Here is a 19,443-nt window from a genome sequence, read left to right as displayed (position 1 = left end):
CCCGGCCAAGTGATCATGCGCGAACGAATTGTGGCGTGCTCAAATCGAACATTGCCATTTTGGTAAACAACGTGCGCAGGGTGGCAGTTCTTATCGGAGCATTTGTTTATCAGAAACACACACCGCAAAACCAAACCGCTTAACATGGCATACAGGACGAATTGCAACACTACATGTGCTTGGTAACAATTCTGTATCGCTGCAAGCCCCTTTTATTACACTTGCTCAAGATTTGCTCACTTCATTCTAGTGAATGGTGTGCTAGCAATATGAACGTTCTAATTCTTTGGGTGTTTGCTTTGGGTAAGCTGTGGAAGTAGTAGTTGAGTTTTACTGTGATTTATTGTGTGCTCTTTCCTCCCCAAGGTCTGATATGTCCGTCCACCACCGTATTGGCGGATGAGGTTCCCGCTCTGGTGCGAAAGGTGCGACAGCAGAACACTCTACCGCCGGATATGAAATCCGCTGTCAAAGGCGCTCCCACTACGGATCCAGTCATTGAAGAGGATGGCGAATTTGACGATGCTCTAAAGGGGCAACAGATAACAGAGCCGACGGGCATTAAGAAAACAACTCAATCGCAAGCCACGTCAACAACACCGGCAGTAAAATCGAAGGATCAACGGCAAGATGTGAAGGGTGGTAAAAATCCCAGAAAAGATACATCCGAATCTCCAGGGGATAGTTCCTCCAAAAACCCAGTGATCACTGATCAAACCAAAAAGACCACTGCACAGTCGGGTGCACCCAATGCTACTACAAACGCTACCGCAAGCAATACGCCCTCTGCACCATCCCCGATAGTGGTCAACGTGAATGTGGTCGTTCAATCAGAACCTGCACATGGCGCTACCAGCTGTACAGCGCCAGATTATAACTGTCACCTTAAAGTTTTACCAGCCACCCAACCACCGAGACCGCCATCAAGGCCTAATCCTTTGCACGTTCCAAGAAGAAGCAGCTTTAGGCGGTACGATTCCGCACCAATCATGACGACCACTGACGCTGGTCACGAACACGAGCACATACACATTGAGAGTAACGGGATAGATTATTCAAACTCACCACTAGGAATACCACGCAATTTGCGCAAGACATCATGTATCTTCTGTTAATGTCTTTTTAAAATAAAGAACAGTTTTTAATTCCTACGGCTATGGATTTAGCAAGCTTGCCTTGGTACGATCCTGTACGATTAGTTCTATGCTTTAATATTTTTCGTATTAAAATTCTCAACGGATTTCAGATGTTTTAAGCTATAATTTTGAGGATTCACAACCAATTATGATGAGAAGCGCTGAAGCGGTCACTGTGATAGGTCTTCCCTGCCTCAATATACTCACGTTTCATCAAGATACTCTTAAATCAATGCCATGGTTTATTTCATACCCATTTTGCGTGCAATATACATCCTACCTTATCACATTTTAGACATGGTTTAATAATGTGAAATATCAATAAGTTTCCATACAAATTTATGCCTCAAATTGATTACCCTGATCCAGCAAAACTGACTATAAAACAACGAGTACATTGTTTCATTCGCATTCCAGTTTCTGGGAATAAATTCAAACCAAGTCAAGCATCAGCTATTAACTGTTATCTCAAAATGAACTTCAAGCTCATGTTGTTGTTCAGCTGTCTGGCGATTCTTGGTAAGTCTCTGCAGAAGAATCAACAACACCGTGTCCTTTCATCGCATCATTTTCTTCTCTGTGCGTATACTTACAGCCACAGCAAGCTTCCTGCATGCGATGGAAGCAAACGAAGCTGAAGCAGCCGAAATGGAGTTCGGTGATATGCTGCGCCAAAAGATTCCGAATAACTTCACCAAGCTTCCTCCGATACCGGAGGAACGTGGAAGGGGCAGGCATGGTTTATTGAACAAGCTTTAATTCCAAAACCATCGTACATAAGCATTGTGCCGCAAGCCTAGAATTGGATTCAATCAATGCGTTACAATGAAAGCAAATGTAATGCATCGATTTACTATATTTCATTTCTTAGCGAAGTGCTCGTTGTGTGCAACATGTTTTATTTTCGAGTAATGAAATGAAAGATTTTCTGAAACAATAATTTAACTTTTGTGAATAAAAGCGTTTAATTAACTCTTGTGTAGTAAACTCATATCACAAAGATGTCAAACTAGTGGACCTCGAGGTCGTTCCGTGCGTTCCGCTTACTCTTTAGCCAAAACGTATTTTACTTCTGATTCTACTTCCAATGCATACATTAGATGAGCAAAAGAATAATTAGGGTAACAAAAAATGAACAATTCACATTACATGGGGAATGAAAATTCCCTCAACACATTCTTTTAAATTTCTCTTTACCATGCCGAATTTTCAACGCTTTTTTTCTCTTTAGTTTTATAGATAATTTATTTTATTTTTTATTTATTTTATTCAACGCTTGTAAAGGACTCTTCTGCAATGGGTAAACCAACCAAGCTAGTCAAGCACAATAATAGCTAAGGAAGACCGAGACCATAGCCTTCCTAGTAGCTGTATTAAAAGGAGAATAAATTGTTACTTTTTGTTAGGTTAGGTTCAAAACTACATATTTTTTAAATAAATTAGAGACCCATCAAAAATAATGTGAAATAAAAGTCCTGTTGTAGTTTGTTTTTTATATTTACCAAAGCCTTCTTATACTGCACAACTTATAACTTATAACTTATGAACGTTTTGTTTTATACATATTTGTCTATATAATGCGTTCTAGATACCTTCGTAGTTCAAACAGTTTGACATCGCTGTAATATCACTTCTGCTAGGGGGACCACGACTTCGCGGTAAATAATCATTGAGCAGCATTCAATACATCAGATTTTATTTAACAAAACATTATTTTTAAAGGTAAGATACGGTAGGTATGTACGCTCTACGCAAAATATAAAGTTTTGTTCCACAGAATATTACATTATGCATGCTTCAACCAAACGTGTACAATCAAAAACAATTTGCTACTATAAAACAACGCTCTAGTTGATTTCCTTCCATCACTGTGCAAGTTGTACTTTGAATTCCAACAACATGAAAGCAATACTGTTCTTGGCTCTTGTGACAATTCTTGGTAAGTTTATTGTACTACCTAATGTGGTGTTAATCAAATTCATAATTAATTCATAACCGTTCTTTCTTTATGTTCTTTCTTTTCCCTCAGTATGCAGTTCGCATGCAGCGTTCTCGGGAGGGAATACACCCACTTACAAGCATATGCAGAATGGGTCCAACGGAGCACTCTTGACTGATATGTTGCGGCAGCGGCCCCCTGCCAGAACCACCAAACTTCCATCAATACCGGAAGAACGTGGTGGCAAATAATGATAGCGGGGTCATAAAATTGAAGCATTAGAAAATGTGTATAACAATGTTTTAATAAAAGCATCTTAGATCCAGACTTCATATTTACTTAATTCATTTAAATAACACATATACACAATGCAGTACATATCACTCAATGTCGCATAACTGATTTTCTTTGAATTTTACGACTTTGTGTCCTTTTTCCCAGGCCAGCGATCCATTTTTTTTAGCTAAATGCGTTGCTGGATCCATGAATTTACTATATTCTTATCTTTGTAAGGAAATCACGAAGGAATCGAAGTGAAATAGGTCAAAATATTGTCTAAATGTAGTAAAAATCATGCCAAAACGCTTACAAGCAGTAACAGATGCGTATGATAGCAACATAATGTTAGGAAAAATTATACAATAAAATGATAATATAATAAAATTATTTTCTTTACCTGATGAGGTGTCGAGATTTTAATTGTTCTCGTGAATTCACGAGGGCTTTAGGGTTTCTTTCGTAAAATATTTCTGAATTACCCACATATTGTTTTGTTAGTCAAAATATTTTTTATATGTTTTTATATTGTTTTATATATTTTTTATATGGTTTTTATTTCTCTATATATTTCTCATTTCTCTCTATATTTCTTTCTAAACAATTTATAAAGTATATTATTCTCTCATCGTTAATGCCGCTGTATCATTTTTATACAATTTTTTTTTAATAAGAACCGTTTCCTATTAACTCCATCCAATCGGGCAACGTTCGATAATCAATTTATCCCTAAATCACGCTGTATCACGCTCGCCAATCATGCATGCAAATCCATTGACCACTGTGACAAAGGTTGCTATAAAACCACTGGACCTATCATCGATCAGGGCAGTCGCATAAACAGCTCGACAGAAACGCATCAAGTATGAAGCTTATACTATTCCTTGCATTTTTGACAGTACTGGGTAAAAGTGTTTGCTTTCTTCCACACTGAAAGTGATCAAGTTTTAATTGTTTTCTTTCACCAATAGCTACCATCGCCCATGCGGCAACGGTAGGGTCATCAAGGGCTGCAGGAATTACCGCACCTGTTGGAGGCCTCGAGTATACAACGGATGCTGGCCCGCCTGCTGAGATGTTGCGCCAGAATCAAAAATATTCCACAACGACCAGAAAAGCGGATGAACCGAGGTACATGCTTCGGGGATAAATCGACCCTCCGAACAGCGCATTGTCCACCTGTGGAATCTTGATAAGAATCTATCCCAGCTTTTAGATTTAACAGTGGGAAATTTAAGTATCGTCCGTGCTTGTAATATTTTTTAAGCTGAAAATTGCAAAATAAACAAAACAAGTAAGCAAAACAATTATTACTTTACACTTTTTTATTGAAGTCGCTTACTGGCTATGAAAATATAATGCTTGCCACATCGCCGTATGTTGCGATGATTGTTCTCACCAATTATCTAATGCATCTTACGTTCTAGATTGCTATCTCCCCTGTTTCTCTGTTTCTCCCCTGTCCCCTGTTGTAAGGATAGCAAATCGAATCGAAAAAGGATCAAAATAATGGGAAAGGCCTGTGATAAATACTTACATGCATTGTATTTAAACTAACGCTAACCAGTTGGCGTTAACTTATTGCATTGAAAGTATTAAAAATCTTTCTTACATTGGGGGCTTTTACGATATCAGCCAGCTGTTTTATATGGTTTTTGTCACTTACAGGTTTAAATCATGTCAACACTCTTTACAAAACCACACACATAACCCTTAGCCTTAGATTTTCAGCCCAGATTATTTCAGCCTAATAAATATTTAAACAAACGCCGATTCGTCTCAGGCACGTTCAGATTAGTGAATGAAAGATTGAATTTTTTGGAAGATGCATACATATTGAGTGAATAATAGTTAAACGTTATTTGAACCATTTATTAAAGTTTCACAAAAGTGCTATAACATGTTTCAAACAGAAAAAGGAAAATACAGGGTTTCCCACGATTTATTGGTTGGTTCCCATCAATTTTTGGTGGGTTCCCATGTTTGTTTGGTGCGTTCCCACGGTTTTTTGGTCGTTTCCCAGAATTTGTTGGTGCAATTGTATTGATATCCAATCGGAAAATACCAATAAATTATGGGAACGAACCAAAAATCTATGGGATACGACCAAAAAATCGTGGGAACGCACCAAAAAATCATGGGAACTGACCAATAAATCGTGGGAAACCCTGTAAAACAATTTTATAATGCATCTTAGTTTGTACACAAACGCTTCCATCCAATATGGCGGACCTTAACTGTCACATGGATACAACCCAGATGATAAATACTGTTTCACTGATAGACTGCAAATTTCAGCCATATGGCTTAAAATAAAGAAGAGATCATTGTTATGAAAATTTAAAGTATTATTAAACATTGAAACGAGATTAACATAGACACGTTTTGCCCCAAAAATTCTATGAATGAACCAACTCAACCAGTTTTTGACAACTTGGTGCAATTTGCTAGTACTCACCAAGTTGTACAGCATATATACTTTTTTTGTTAAACCACCATAGTAAATCTACCAGAATATCAACAAAAGCTCTGCTTATCAAAGTAGCTCTAACACCCATAACGTAAGCACAGGCAATCAGTTACAGTAAAGCATCACGCTTAGTATTCCCAATTTCCATGACCCATTTGTTGTACACTACTCTTCTTGAATCACTATAAAACGTCGCCTCCACCATAGTCCGCCGGTGAGTCCTAAAGACGCAATAGAAATGAAAGCCATCGTAGTACTGCTTTCCTTGATTGCTATGGGTAAGTGGGTATCGGGTTAGCGTCAGTTTTTACGATCTCTTAATCCTTCCAATGCTTGCAGCGTTCGCCGCTTCAATACCATGGAGAAGTTACTATGTTTACCGCCCAGTTCGTGTAAGTCTTACACGAGACCAAGACGCACTCAACCCTCAACATGTCCTAAATTATTTATTGGGGTTATATCAAATCAAACCCGCCCTACGAGATGTAAACGCTGAACCGCGCAAGCCTCCAAGATGTAATCCGTCCGACAGGGACTGTAACGACTATGACAATCCATTTGAAATTGAATTCTAAAATGGAAGCCGTCTACTATAACATTTGAATCAGTTTTGTTTCTTTGCAAAATGGTTCTAAACCATTTTTTACTGATTTTTGGCAGAGGTGTACGACTTAAACAAACAAAAAAAAACAAAACAAAAAAATATCTTTACCAAATATAAACGAAAGCTTTTATCTTACTCGATTAAACCATACGATACAACGTCTACAACGGTATCAGCTTTTGTGGTATAGCAATCAGCTTTTGTTTTTCAAAACATTCCCTTAGATCAGGGGCCTCCAAACTTTTCAGCTCGCGGGCCGCATTGCTTCAAAAATAACTATATTGAGGGCCATTTGACGCTACCTTTAACTGATGAGTGAACGTTTTAATCTCGTTTTTATAACAAAATACTAGCTATACTTGTACAGCTTCGTGTTACTAAAGCTTGATTTTTGTCGAATAAAAGTAAAAAATACAATTTTATTTGAAAAAGTCAAATTAACGTAATATTTATTTTAACTCCGGCAAAGTCATCGCGGGCCGCATTATAAGCTCTTGAGGGCCGCATGCGGCCCGCGAGCCGTAGTTTGGAGACCCCTGCCTTAGATCAACTTTAAAAGCTACCGATTTTACATAAATGTAGTTTAAGTTTATCGTTTTTATTGGCGATTCCGTTTCCAGTACTCCTTTTGCTATGTTTTAGTTATTGAATTACCTCTCATTTTAATTTCAATGTCAATTTTGTCTTTTTGCCACTTTCCAAATTAATCATATTGCCTATTTTCTATTAACAGTTCAATGTGAATCTCTTTCGATTATTTATTGAACCGATGACAGGCTAGTAATAGTATTTTTTGTTCAAAAGAATTTTCAAAAGACGAAGAATTCAAAAGAATGGATCATTTCATTATTTAAGCATCCCTTAAAACATAATTGTCATTAACCGATCACTGCATTGTACTTCCTAGTAGGTACTGATCTTAAACGATACCGTTTCAACAATTATCTATTTGACTCTAAAAACATTTGGATTATTTGTTGATTTTGTCGCACAATGTTAGAAATCCGAACTTTTTTTTTGTTTAGCTAGCATTCAGTATCTCCAGTATAAATTACTTTTCTACTACCTTGTGATGGTAGCTACTCCTATTCTCGACAATATAGTGCCATAAACATTGGACTGTTTCGATCGCAATTTGGCCAAAGACTACGATGGATTAACGATCAAGTTTCTTTATGTATAATCGTATTCATTATCGGTTATACCAATCAGTATTAAATAAAATTAAATCATGATACACAAAACTAAGTAGCTTTATAACATTTTCAATGCTGCTCCATGGCTATTCAAGCTGTGCTAAATTTATTGTTTCATTCTTAATTCCCGTAACTATCTTGCATTGAACGAGCACCGCTGCTAGCTCAAATGTGTCCTTTCTGAACCACCATAAAACGCCAGGCTCGTACCCTCTATTCTTCACACTGGATAGTAGTCCCTCAACGAATACATCGTTCAGCTCGCAACATGAAAACTGTCATAGTACTGTTCGCCCTAGTGGCTGTTGGTAAGTGCGTACTTGTAAGCGATTCAGAACATACATCACTAATTAGTGCTATTTTTTTACAGCCACAGCAATGCAGCCATTTTATCACCCACAAGAGCAATTTCCCATGGTTGAAATCATGCCCATAAATACTTTAGATAACAGACAGTTACCCAAAATTTTGGAATCTCTTGTAGGGCTTGTTGACGGGTTTCTTAATGTTTTCGAAGCAACACGTCGTGGCGACCCTGTTGATCGTGAGAACATGCGTCAGCTTAGCTTTTTGCTCACACTTTTACCTTCCATCGTAGATACTGTCTATAGAATATTTGGTCAACCAACATAATTTGAAAGGGATTTTCAACCCACAAGTGAGGTGAGACTTTAACTGGAAGACCTCAAAGAAATGAGAGCTATGATGGAAATGGACGACCTTAAATTTCACTATTGGCATAAATAAATCTACATTCATGCATGCAAATTTTGGAGAGCCTTGTTTATTCCATTTCATTCCAATAACAGGTAGCTAGTTTATAAGTGATAAAATAGTGTCTTAAAGTAGTAATCATCTGTCGAAGGTGCTGCATTGTATCCCATACACGATTTCACCAAGTATTCTTCAATTTTTGAATTGTTTTTATGAATTCATTTACAGCGCAGCACAAACATTGTCATAATACAGTTCGAACTGTCGGCTTCACGTCGGCGTACTCGTAAGCGATACAGAACACGGACCATACATGGTCTATATTTTCCATTTCCAGCAAACCATGCTTCTCATACAGAAGAACGGTACCGATAAAAGTAATACTGTACTCATTTTTAAATTGACTGCCTCAGATTCAAATCACCTCTATTCGATCGATTGACGTCATTCGTATCGGTTGAATCGATTGCATGCTTGTGTAAACGAACATAGAAATCACTTCAAGCGATCAGTAATGATGTAACAATAATTAAATTGAACACTAAAATAACTAAACAACGATCAGCAAGCACTGGAAGTACCTGTAACGACCTCTGATTAAACTATGACTGGAGTATAAAGTCACCCACTTATTGTCCTGCAGTTGGTACCCAAATCTATCTCACGTAGCTATTTCAAAATACAAAGTTTACAAGGAAAGCCGTAGCAGAGCAACGACAAATGTTGCTGCGCCGATTGTTGAACATAGCTTTCTTGTAGGTGCAGCATACTATTGTAGACTATTGATACTATCGATTCTCAAGAGAACCTTTGACTTTTCCATGATTTCTAAGCCTTACATAGACATTGATCCGCAATATGGTTCAAATTCCAAGTATATCATTCTTAATTTCGATAGGTTCTATTGTTAAATTTAATGCATTGTTACGTTTGCTGATGGATGGATGCATAGTTGAAAGTAAATACCTACACCCATTGATAAAAACGATTGAAAACTTCGTATACGATAGAACCAGCAACCGTTATCATTGATCTTATATTTGCTTTGCAAAACATTTTAACAAACCTAAACGACATCATAACATTTGCAAGGCTCCTCCATGGATATTCAACCACACTTCAATTAATTATTGCAACCTTAATGATGATTGCACCGCTGCCTGCTCCAATGTCTCCTCTCTGAACTACTATAAAACAGTGAACTAGTGACTGCAAAGTGCGCAGTAGTTTTTAAATAGAAAACTTCGTTCAGAACACAACATGAAAACTGTCATTATACTGTTCGGCCTATTGGTTGCGGGTAAGTTTCTTACTTTGTTCGAGATACCAAACACAGACAATACATTTAAATGAACTCTTCCAATTTGCAGCAAACGCAATCCCTTTACAAAGCCATGACCGTGTTTTTCGTGAGGAAATAGTTTTGCTAAGAAAGCCGTTTCACATTCCTTCATCGTTGCTAATCTGGCTGCCACACACTGTAAAATCAATCAGACGATCCTTTAACAGACCAGCACTGCGCCAAGACAGCAGTGACCTACCATGGTGCTCTACTATGACCGACGAAGAGTGCCTATTGGTACCAAATTTCAATGCGATCAAAACGAAAAACCATGATTATGTTTTCCATAAGGATGTAGTTTTAGGAAAAAGGTGGATTCCGCTAAATGTGATGCAACAAAATTTAGAATATATCAGACGATTGTATTATATACCAGCACTGCGCCAAGACAGCAGTAACCTGCCATGGTGCTCTATCATGAACGACGTCGAAAAATGCCTATTGGTACCAAATTTCAATGCGATCAAATCGAAAAACCATGAAATTAGCTCCAAAACATAAAACAAACTCGAAACAAAACTCGATGTAACGTTCGCAAGAGAAAGGACCGAAGATAATCGCAAAATTGGTTATATTTAACACTCATCTTACATACCTCCAATCTACCAAAAACTACTAACTACATCGAAATAAACAACACTCAACAATTTACTGATTTAAGCTTCGAATAGAATGAAGCTTATTTGAAACCTATCACTTAACACTTATTTCAAACGAGTTCTTAAGCTCAGCAGTACTACGCGCTGGTAAAAATTGCCCGACCCAGCAAATACTCTTTATATATACTTTCCACTATGGCTACAAACGCATTCGAATTTTTCCTTTTTCTAGCAGTAATTTGAATGTTTCCATTGCATGTTTCCATTGCATGTTTCATTCAATGTAACATACAATAAAAAATTTAGCATGAACGCTACACGTTCGAAAACATGCACACCGACGTGTTTTTAATGTGGTTTTGCCTGATTGCGTGGTGCAAGAAGCACTCCTAGTGGTGTACATTCGATAAACAGCGTTTTCTACAAGAACGCAAGACAAATTTTACAACATGATCGACATCACATTCCCACAGTACATGTACCGTAAGAAATTTGCCCACGGAGCGACGCACACCGACTACTATAAAAAGTGGCCTCGATTACCCATAGCCGCATAGTCTTCTGGTTTGTTTGTATCACTGATTCAACCGTAGACATGAAGGCTTCGGTAGCTCTGCTCTGCCTGGTGGCATTTGGTAAGTTTGACTCATTGACCTAAATGAGCAGAAATTACCGATTCTGTTTTTGACTGAGGTGTCTCTTTTTTCTTCTATCTTACCCTTCCACTTGTTAACAATTATCTATACAGCAAACGGTGCAGTCGTTCCGTTTTATGGTGGTGTCGACCAGCAGTTCGGTATTCCGAAAATCCCTCACCATGATCATGACCACCAAGTCCCCCAACATCAGCAGTCCCATCAAGTTCCTCCCCAGGGTCACCAGCAGCATACCCCGCAGATTTATCCACTTCAAAGCCCCCAGCATCAACAAAAAGTCCCTCCTCAGGATCACCAGCCGCATATCCCGCAAATCCCTCACCACGATCACCAGCAGCAAATCCCGCAGCTTCATCCACTTCCAAGCCACCAGCAAAAACAACCGCAAATCCCTCTCCACGATCACCAGCAGCATATCCCGCAGCTTCACCCACTTCCAAACCACCAGCAAAAACAACCGCAAATCCCTCCCCACGATCAGCAAATCCCGCAGCTTCACCCACTTCCAAGCCACCAGCAAAAACAACCGCAAATCCCTCCCCACGATCAGCAAATCCCGCAGCTTCACCCACTTCCAAGCCACCAGCAAAAACAACCGCAAATCCCTCCCCACGATCAGCAAATCCCGCAGCTTCACCCACTTCCAAGCCAGCAAAAACAACTGCAAATTCCTCCCCAGAAACATATTCCCCAACATCGTCAAAGCTCACCCGAGGAGGAACATCCTGATAGCCAATTTCCCCTACAGGATAATATGACAGAACAGGAGAAGCAGATCGGGAGGGAAATGCTACTGCTGAAGCAGATAGACAACATGATGCAGCATCGAAAGATACTGCTGCAGCAGCAGCTTAATGAGCACCGAGACCCACAGAACCACCAGCTTCCGTCAAGCCCAGCCGAGCAGCAGCAAAGGATCAAGGAGCAGGAGCAGCAAATTGGACGCGAAATGGAAGTGCAGATGCAGCTTGCAAAAGTGATAGAGCACCAAAAGCAGCAACTAGCGCAACAGATGGAAAACCCATCCCAGACACCTGGACAGATCAAGATGTACGAGAAGATTATCGGCCGGGAAATGCTGTTTGCACTCAAGCTCGATAAAGTGATGGAACTGCAAAAGCAGCGCCTTCAGCGAAACATTCGAAGATTCCAGGCTCAGCATCAGGATCCTCCAAGCCCATCCCAGGAGCATAGCATAAAGCAGCTGGAGCAGCAGATTCAACGGGGAATGCTAATGGTGCAGGACCTGCAAGAATTGATCCAGCGCCAAAAGAATCAACTGCAGCAGCATATTGAACAGAAGCAACACCCATACTACGAGAACCATCCCGACAGCCTGGCGAAACTGAAACATCATATTTCAGAGCAGGAGAGACAGATTGGGCGTGAAATGCTATTGCAAAATCAGCTAGAGACTTTGATGCAGCATCAACAGGAACAACTGCAGCAGCAGATTGAACAGCAACAACAACAAACCCAACAGCTACTGCCTCCGAGTGCATCAGAACAGGAAGACTATTTCACGGAGCAGGCAAAACAGATTGGACGGGAAATGCTAATGCAGTTGCAGCTGACCAAACTAATGCAAGAGCGGGTGCAGCTGCAGATAGAGCAGGCGCGAGAATCTCAACAGGAGCCCAATGATGTTCAACATCTTGAACCCCCAATGGAGGAGATTCCCCAGGAACCCCAGGTTTTCGTTCCTGTGCTGGTCGTCGAAGGTTAAGAAGTTTTAGGAGTGCTTCCGCAGTGAAACGAAAACGATTTCTTGGACAGCTACAACATGGTAGTAAAAAGGGCTACTAGCACTTGGAACAACAAGCACTAACGGTTCAAGCTCATTGATGAGTTCTTTTCCTTTTTTTGTTGGTTACTTTACATTCAAGGTTACGATGGTGACGAAGAAATCTTTTAACAATATCTGACCGCTCATGGTAGCAACAAATTCTAAATTTTGCAGACACTTTTTCTACGCTTCAATATATTGTTTCTATACAGAAGATACTACAACTAAGCAGAGTGTTTTCTTTTAAAGGCATGAAAGAAATTTTGGAGAAAACTTTGTAAACAAACGATATCAGTTAAGCTTCAAGCCTGGTAACATTCATTTTGTTTGCGTTGGGAGTGTTGATTGATGCAGAGATGTTAAGAGTTAAACCTTAACATATTTAAATTCTACTTTCTAGCAACTAAGCTTGAAATACATGACTCGACTATTTCAGCTGCGCTCGTAGTACGTGGTACTGTATATTTACATCAATCAAAGCGAGCAATTTGAATTAGAGACACAGCGCTACCCAAGTCCAACCAATTTGGCACTCATTGGACACAGACTTTTAAGTGATAAGCATTCAAACAGACGATAGACTTTCGTAGAACATGTAGTGAGCTATAAAAGTTCGAGCCATCCAACCATTTCTATATCACTGTTGGTGTTTGTCCTGCTAATCACAACAGTGTCGCGCCAACATGAAATACGTCGCAGTACTATTGATTTCAATTGGTAAGCTTTTTTTATCACAAAGATTATTTCATAACATTTTATACGAATACTATATCGTTCAATCTCATGGTCGTTGGTTCAATTTCTGCCACAGCAATTGTTTGTCTATTTTCGCCCTCTGTGGAAGGTCATAATCGGCATGGCAGGCAATCTCACCATATGAAGCAGCAGCATCATATGGCAAAGATGATGCAGTATCTGGAAGGAAATCGCTTGTCAAGAATGGTACGTACAAGCCTAGCAAGTAAGCGTGCATTTCGATATTCCGATACAAAATGCACAGACATAGAGCTTTGTTCAACTCTAGTCCGATTCGTTTTGTGTGCGTAAAATCAATTTCGAATTAATCAACGATTTAGAAGAAATTGACGTACATGAACAGTTCCCCCAATGCCGTGCCCATAGATCGATAGATCTACGCGAACGCTTATGTTTGTGAAAGAAACCCAGACACATAACATACATTAACCTATCTGATTGGTAATTTTAGCATGGCTGGGAGCACCCTCGCAGAAGGCATCACGATTGCGATGACATGAATTGGCTTCCATGGTGCCTCGAGAACGCGCCTGAACGCCGAGGACATCGCTGGATGGGTTAAGTGCTAAGATAACGTTCCACGAGACGTAGCGTTCTTGCACTCCAAATTGTACGATCAATCGTGGGTGAAGAACGCATCAATAAAATCCTTCTTCAAGCTTCAAGATAACAATAAAAGAACCGGTTATGTTGTACTAAAAATCCCCGTGCCTTCCGCCGCCAGCTGATTGGCTGTTGCGGTGTATGCGTTGATACTCATATGTGCATTGCGGTTGTGTATTGTTATTGGTGGGTGTTAGCATTTATTAATTTGTGTGTGACCTTGAGACGACGCGGGAGAAGCTGGATTGGGATTTAAAGTGTTATCGGTGTATTGATTACTTACTTACTTATCCGGCGCTACAACCGCTTTGCGGTCTTGGCCTGCCTCAGGAGTGTCCGAAACCGCTCACGGTCTCGCGCCTTCGTCTGCCAGTCCGTTATCCCGGCCTTAATGGCGGACGCCTCCACGCCATCTTGCCACCTCAATTTGGGCCTACCACGCCTCCTCTGTCCTTGTGGGCGGCCTAAAAAGACTTTACGGGCTGGGTCGTCCGTTTCCATGCGTATAACATGGCCAGCCCACCGAAGCCTGGCGAGCTTTATACGCTGTACGACAGTGAGGTCGCCGTACATCTCGTATAGCTCGTCATTATAGCGGCTCCTCCATTGTCCTTCCACACATACGGGGCCAAGTATCCTTCTGAGCATCTTCCTCTCGAACGCGGCTAAGAGGGTTTCGTCAGATTTGGACAGTGTCCATGTCTCAGAGGCGTATGTGAGCACTGGTACTATATAGGTACTATATAGTCCCAGCTTCGTCCGTCGCGACAGGTTCTTTGAGGTGAACTGCGGTGTATTGATAGTTTATTTTATTTCGTGCTGCTGCTGATGAGACCATTCGATGCCCCTGCCAATGAAGAAGCCTATTTAAAACAAGTGTAGGAGAACGTCTAACACTAATCAAATATTTTTTTTTATTTGAACATGTTTGACATGACTTTCTAAGCATCATGTAGCACAATGTATAGTGGCTAAAAAATATATATTTTAAATTTAAAAATATATTTATATCTACCGATAAGGTAGCCGTGCTCGCTCGTGCGTGTGCGTGGGTTCGTAGTTGCGTTCTAGTGATGTGATGTATGGAGCGCACCAACGACTCCGATCCGACTCCGACTATTGTTAGTTCGATTCCGACTCCGGCAAAATGGAACCACTAGATCCGCCCGGAGTCGGAGTCGTTCGGAGTCGTCCGGAGTCGACGACTCCGAACGACTCCGAACGACTCCGAACGACTCCGACTCCGAACGACTCCGGACGACTCCGACGACTCCGAACGACTCCGAACGACTCCGAAAGACTCCGGACGACTCCGACCCCGGGTGACTCCGGACGACCCCGGGTGACTCCGAATGACTCCAAATGATTCCGAACGACTCCGAACGACTCCGGACGACTCCGACTCCGGGCGACTCCGGAAGACTCCGAACGACTCCGACGACTCCATACGACTCCGAACGACTCCGAACGACTCCGAAAGACTCCGGAAGACTCCGTCTTCTGGCGACTCCGGACGACTCCGGACGACTCCGAATGACTCCGAATGACTCCGAACGACTCCGAACGACTCCGAACGACTCCGGATGACTCCGGATGACTCCGACTCCGGGCGACTCCGAACGACTCCGAACGACTCCGAAAGACTCCGGACGACTCCGACTTCTGGCGACTCCGGACGACTCCGGACGACTCCGAATGACTCCGAACTACTCCGAACGACTCCGAACGACTCCGGATGACTCCGGATGACTCCGAATCGGACGACTCCGAACGACTCCGGATATTGCAGCGCGGACCTACCATTCGGAGTCGATTCCAAATTTATCGGAGTCGGATCGGAGTCGTCTTCGCATTTTTGCCAACTTTACCCATCACTAATGCGTTCTCGCGTGCGCGCGTTCGTAGGTGCGTTGTCGCGTGCGCGCTTTCGTGGGTGCGTGCTCTCGTGCGCGCGTACATGCATGTGTGCGTGCGTGTGTGTGTTTGCGTGTGTGCGTGCGTGTGGAAACCCCAAAACTGTTTGATTCTGATGCGTACATTTTCATCCACTGCGGCTACAAAATACCACGCATTTTCGATCTCGCTACCTGAGAAACAACACAACCATTAAATTGGCACCACCATCTTTGCGACCGGCTCTGCTGTTGGGGGTATTAAAAAGACACACGATCGAAGCAAACGTGCATGTGATATGTACCACATTTCTTTCCAATTCAGCTAGCGGACGCAAGTGGAAACAAAATTTGAATTGAATTGATACAAAAGAGGATTCAGGATTTGTTTATTACGGTGCGCATATGGTGCTGCACCTGTCCGTCCAGAATCTAGCGGCTTGTTGGCTTGGAGTCGGTATCATGACGCCGAGCGACCGGTACTGCCTTGGAATGGGTTCGGCTCGGTAGGTTCATGCGCTTTGCTTGAGTTCATTCCGTTGATTTGTCGCGCCACAGCGGTAAATCCTACAGCAAAAAAGTCAAGACAAAAACCTTCCCCGGGTGTCGACTGCTATGCTAAGTTCTACTTCTTATTATTATTATTATTGGCGTAATAGCCTACGCGATCATGCCGGCCTTTTCAGGACTTGAGTACCACGTAGCCAGATAGTCAGCTCTTGCTACGGCGGACGGTTGATACGCGGTAACCCACGACGGGCATGCAGATGCCAGGAATGATGGCGGTGCCGTGGGACCGCTCCTATCCAGCGGGCAACTTGCATACTGTAACACTATCTCCTGCCCAATGCATACGCTGCAGGCAGGGGGAAAACACCGTCATAAACCAGCGGCGGATCTAACGGTAGGCGGTCTAGGTGGTGGGTGAAAATCTCTAGTCTGTAGTATGCCGTATGTTTACAAGTGGACAGAGTATTAGCGACAAGGGCCGCCGGAAAGATGGTCGTTGGGGCCCCGTGGCTGGAGAACCATTTGCCAACCCCCCCCCCTCCTCATGCCGTCAATTACATCAGCCCGAATCAGCACGGATTTGTCCCTAACAGATCAACAACCACAAACCTTATGCAATTCGTCAGCAGCTGCCGTAAATCCATTGATGCTCGCCTTCAAGTAGATGTCATTTACACCGATTTAAAAGCCGCCTTCGATAGGATATCTCACGTCATATTACTAGCAAAACTCAACAGACTTGGCCTCCCAGATCCCCTAGTTGCTTGGCTGAGATCATACCTAATGGGCCGCACTTATTCCGTTAGGATGGGGCCCCATTTATCTAGATCCCTCCATGCTTCTTCTGGCGTCCCTCAAGGCAGCAATCTGGGACCTTTACTATTTGTCCTTTATATAAATGATGTCTCCACGATCCTTCCTGCAGATCACCTGCTCTATGCGGACGACACCAAAATCTTTCGGCTAATCCATGGACCAGACGACCATCGCATACTCCAGGCTTCACTAGAAGAATTCGATAACTGGTACACGCGAAACTCCTTAACCATTTGTGTTGATAAGTGTGTTACCATCACCATCAGCCGTTCGCGCTCTCCAGTGCATTTCGACTACACGCTAAACGGGCAAACTTTGCAGAGATTGTGTCAAGGACTTGGGTGTTTTCGTCGACGCGAGACTCACGTTTGAGCAACACCTTGATCACGTTGTGACAAGATGCAGTCAATTGTTAGGTTTAGTCGTTAACATGACTCGCGAGCTCTCTGACCCAATCTGCACCAAAACTCTTTATTGTGCTCTTATTCGATCAGTGCTGGAGTATGGCAGCGTTGTGTGGTGGCCCTCCTCTGCTCGGGGGGTTGCGCGCTTGGATTCCATCCAGCGTAGGGCTACCCGTTTCGCGCTCCGTTCGTGGGGCAGCAACAACGACTACACAACAAGGTGTTTGTTGCTCGGGTTACCCCAACTCGACGACCGAATACGAAATGCTAGGCTAGCTTTTATCGTTGGGCTTCTCAATGGTAGCATCGATTGTCCAGTTTTGCTCTCGTCGATACAGCTGTACGTGCCTGCAAGAACTCTCCGCCCTCGGGCGATGCTGGCTATCCCAGAGACAAGGACTGCCTTCGTCTCCCGAGACCCGTTTTTGCGTATATGTCTTGCTCTGAACGCGGAATCTGATGCGTATGAGCCCGGCATGACGATGGCAAATGTGTTGAGTCGCATTAATTTACTTCGCGCCTCTCGCCAGAATCTTTAGCATGGTTGTAATTGTTATTGTTGTTATTATTGTGTTATTGTAAAGCGTGTGACTATTTATGTTTTATTCCTATTGTACCCTTACATATATCGAGAGGGCTTTTGAGGTCCGTCGATCATTCAATAAATAGACAAATATACAAATATACAAATGTGTTTATACACAAGAGTTAGGAGCTGCGGCAGCTGCTATCCTATAATAAGCGAATGTAATAATTAGCGAATTGCACAATAAGATATGATAATGCTATAATTAGAGTGCCATAATTTGGCGGCCATCAACGCGTTGGTTGATGTGCGTGAGAGGGCAACAGCAGAAAGGTGATCGCCCGAACAGCGGGAACCTTCTTCCACGAACGGCAACGGCAGCGATCGGACGCGCGCGCAATCCGCTTAGTTTTTAAGTTATTGGTTAAAATAAAATTAAATGTAAAAAATACCGCAACGTCCAACCCTAGAATGATCAACATGATTTCAGCCTCCAACTGTCAAACTCCATTCAAAAAACTTACTAGAATCGTGAAGGGCCCCACTGACGGATTAAGATTTATTTTGGGGCTGAAGGGAAAGGCGATGTTGAAAATTTTTTATTTCTTTTAAACGATACGTGCAATAACTATCTGCATCCACATTGGCTTGAAAATATGATAATAAGTTTCCTGACGTAAAAATAAGAGATTAATGAGAGAAATACACAGAGTAACATATATAGGGGAAGGTAGGTAAAGACGGACACGTTAAGGGAAATGGTAAAAATCTAGGGATTATTAAGTGCAACGACCATGAAAATGTGCATACATTATCTTACACTCATGTTTTATCAGAAAATGTGTTAAAACTTTTAAGTTTCCATCGATTTTTGCGTTTTTTTCATGAATGAAAAACATGTTTTTTTCGTGCAGTTTTGAAATGTTCGGGTAAGACGGACACCTGATATGGGAAAGATGGACACCATGAAGGGTAAGATGGACACCTGTAGAAAAGGTTAGAAAGTGAAGAGTTTTACAGTATTTTAACAAATTCTATCGCTTTCCACGTCTTGGTACGTTTATAAACCAATTCTTGGCCTTCATTCGATTCATTCAGCCATGAGTTTAGGAATTGTAAACGGCGCTTGTAATATATCGTAGAATGCAGCATCTAAAGCATTATTGACATATCGCGCAGCTAACGTTGCTCCAGCTTACAGAACAACAGTCTAGAACT

The 19,443-nt window shown here is 41.8% G+C and overlaps 3 protein-coding genes and 2 long non-coding RNA genes across 5 annotated transcripts; 4 read left to right on the top strand and 1 right to left on the bottom strand.

Annotated features, from left to right (window-relative positions):
* Nucleotides 1–178: 178 nt before the first annotated feature.
* Nucleotides 179–1,151, top strand: LOC120903683. Its single transcript, XM_040313248.1, has 2 exons — nt 179–303; nt 367–1,151. Exons 1-2 carry the CDS (start codon nt 270–272, stop codon nt 1,113–1,115), a joined length of 783 nt encoding a protein of 260 aa, XP_040169182.1. The 5' UTR covers nt 179–269; the 3' UTR covers nt 1,116–1,151.
* Nucleotides 1,152–4,405: 3,254 nt separating this feature from the next.
* Nucleotides 4,406–10,437, bottom strand: LOC120900986. Its single transcript, XR_005739267.1, has 2 exons — nt 10,273–10,437; nt 4,406–4,618 (listed from the first exon to the last, which is right to left on the bottom strand). It is a non-coding gene; the product is annotated as an uncharacterized LOC120900986 (long non-coding RNA).
* Nucleotides 7,814–8,389, top strand: LOC120900985. Its single transcript, XR_005739266.1, has 2 exons — nt 7,814–7,929; nt 7,992–8,389. It is a non-coding gene; the product is annotated as an uncharacterized LOC120900985 (long non-coding RNA).
* Nucleotides 9,542–10,196, top strand: LOC120900984. The gene is made up of 2 exons (XM_040308636.1): nt 9,542–9,635; nt 9,706–10,196. Exons 1-2 carry the CDS (start codon nt 9,596–9,598, stop codon nt 10,176–10,178), a joined length of 513 nt encoding a protein of 170 aa, XP_040164570.1. The 5' UTR covers nt 9,542–9,595; the 3' UTR covers nt 10,179–10,196.
* Nucleotides 10,438–10,778: 341 nt separating the features above from the next.
* Nucleotides 10,779–12,946, top strand: LOC120900983 (putative mediator of RNA polymerase II transcription subunit 26). Its single transcript, XM_040308635.1, has 2 exons — nt 10,779–10,911; nt 11,025–12,946. Exons 1-2 carry the CDS (start codon nt 10,872–10,874, stop codon nt 12,656–12,658), a joined length of 1,674 nt encoding a protein of 557 aa, XP_040164569.1. The 5' UTR covers nt 10,779–10,871; the 3' UTR covers nt 12,659–12,946.
* The last annotated feature ends 6,497 nt before the right edge of the window (nt 12,947–19,443 follow it).

This window comes from Anopheles arabiensis, chromosome 3, assembly GCF_016920715.1.
Source record: "Anopheles arabiensis isolate DONGOLA chromosome 3, AaraD3, whole genome shotgun sequence".
In the NCBI taxonomy this organism is placed as follows: Eukaryota; Metazoa; Arthropoda; class Insecta; order Diptera; family Culicidae; genus Anopheles; species Anopheles arabiensis.
The sequence above is the reverse complement of the archived record's forward strand: the minus strand, read 5'-3'. Positions and strand labels throughout refer to the sequence as shown.

Bases quoted from the DNA above. Each gene is read 5' to 3' on its own strand.
- LOC120903683 (XM_040313248.1), top strand. From the start codon at position 270: ATGAACGTTCTAATTCTTTGGGTGTTTGCTTTGG. The intron at 304-366 runs GTAAGCTGTGGA...TTCCTCCCCAAG, and splicing joins TCTTTGGGTGTTTGCTTTGG to GTCTGATATGTCCGTCCACC.
- LOC120900984 (XM_040308636.1), top strand. From the start codon at position 9,596: ATGAAAACTGTCATTATACTGTTCGGCCTATTGGTTGCGG. The intron at 9,636-9,705 runs GTAAGTTTCTTA...TCCAATTTGCAG, and splicing joins GTTCGGCCTATTGGTTGCGG to CAAACGCAATCCCTTTACAA.
- LOC120900983 (XM_040308635.1), top strand. From the start codon at position 10,872: ATGAAGGCTTCGGTAGCTCTGCTCTGCCTGGTGGCATTTG. The intron at 10,912-11,024 runs GTAAGTTTGACT...TTATCTATACAG, and splicing joins GCTCTGCCTGGTGGCATTTG to CAAACGGTGCAGTCGTTCCG.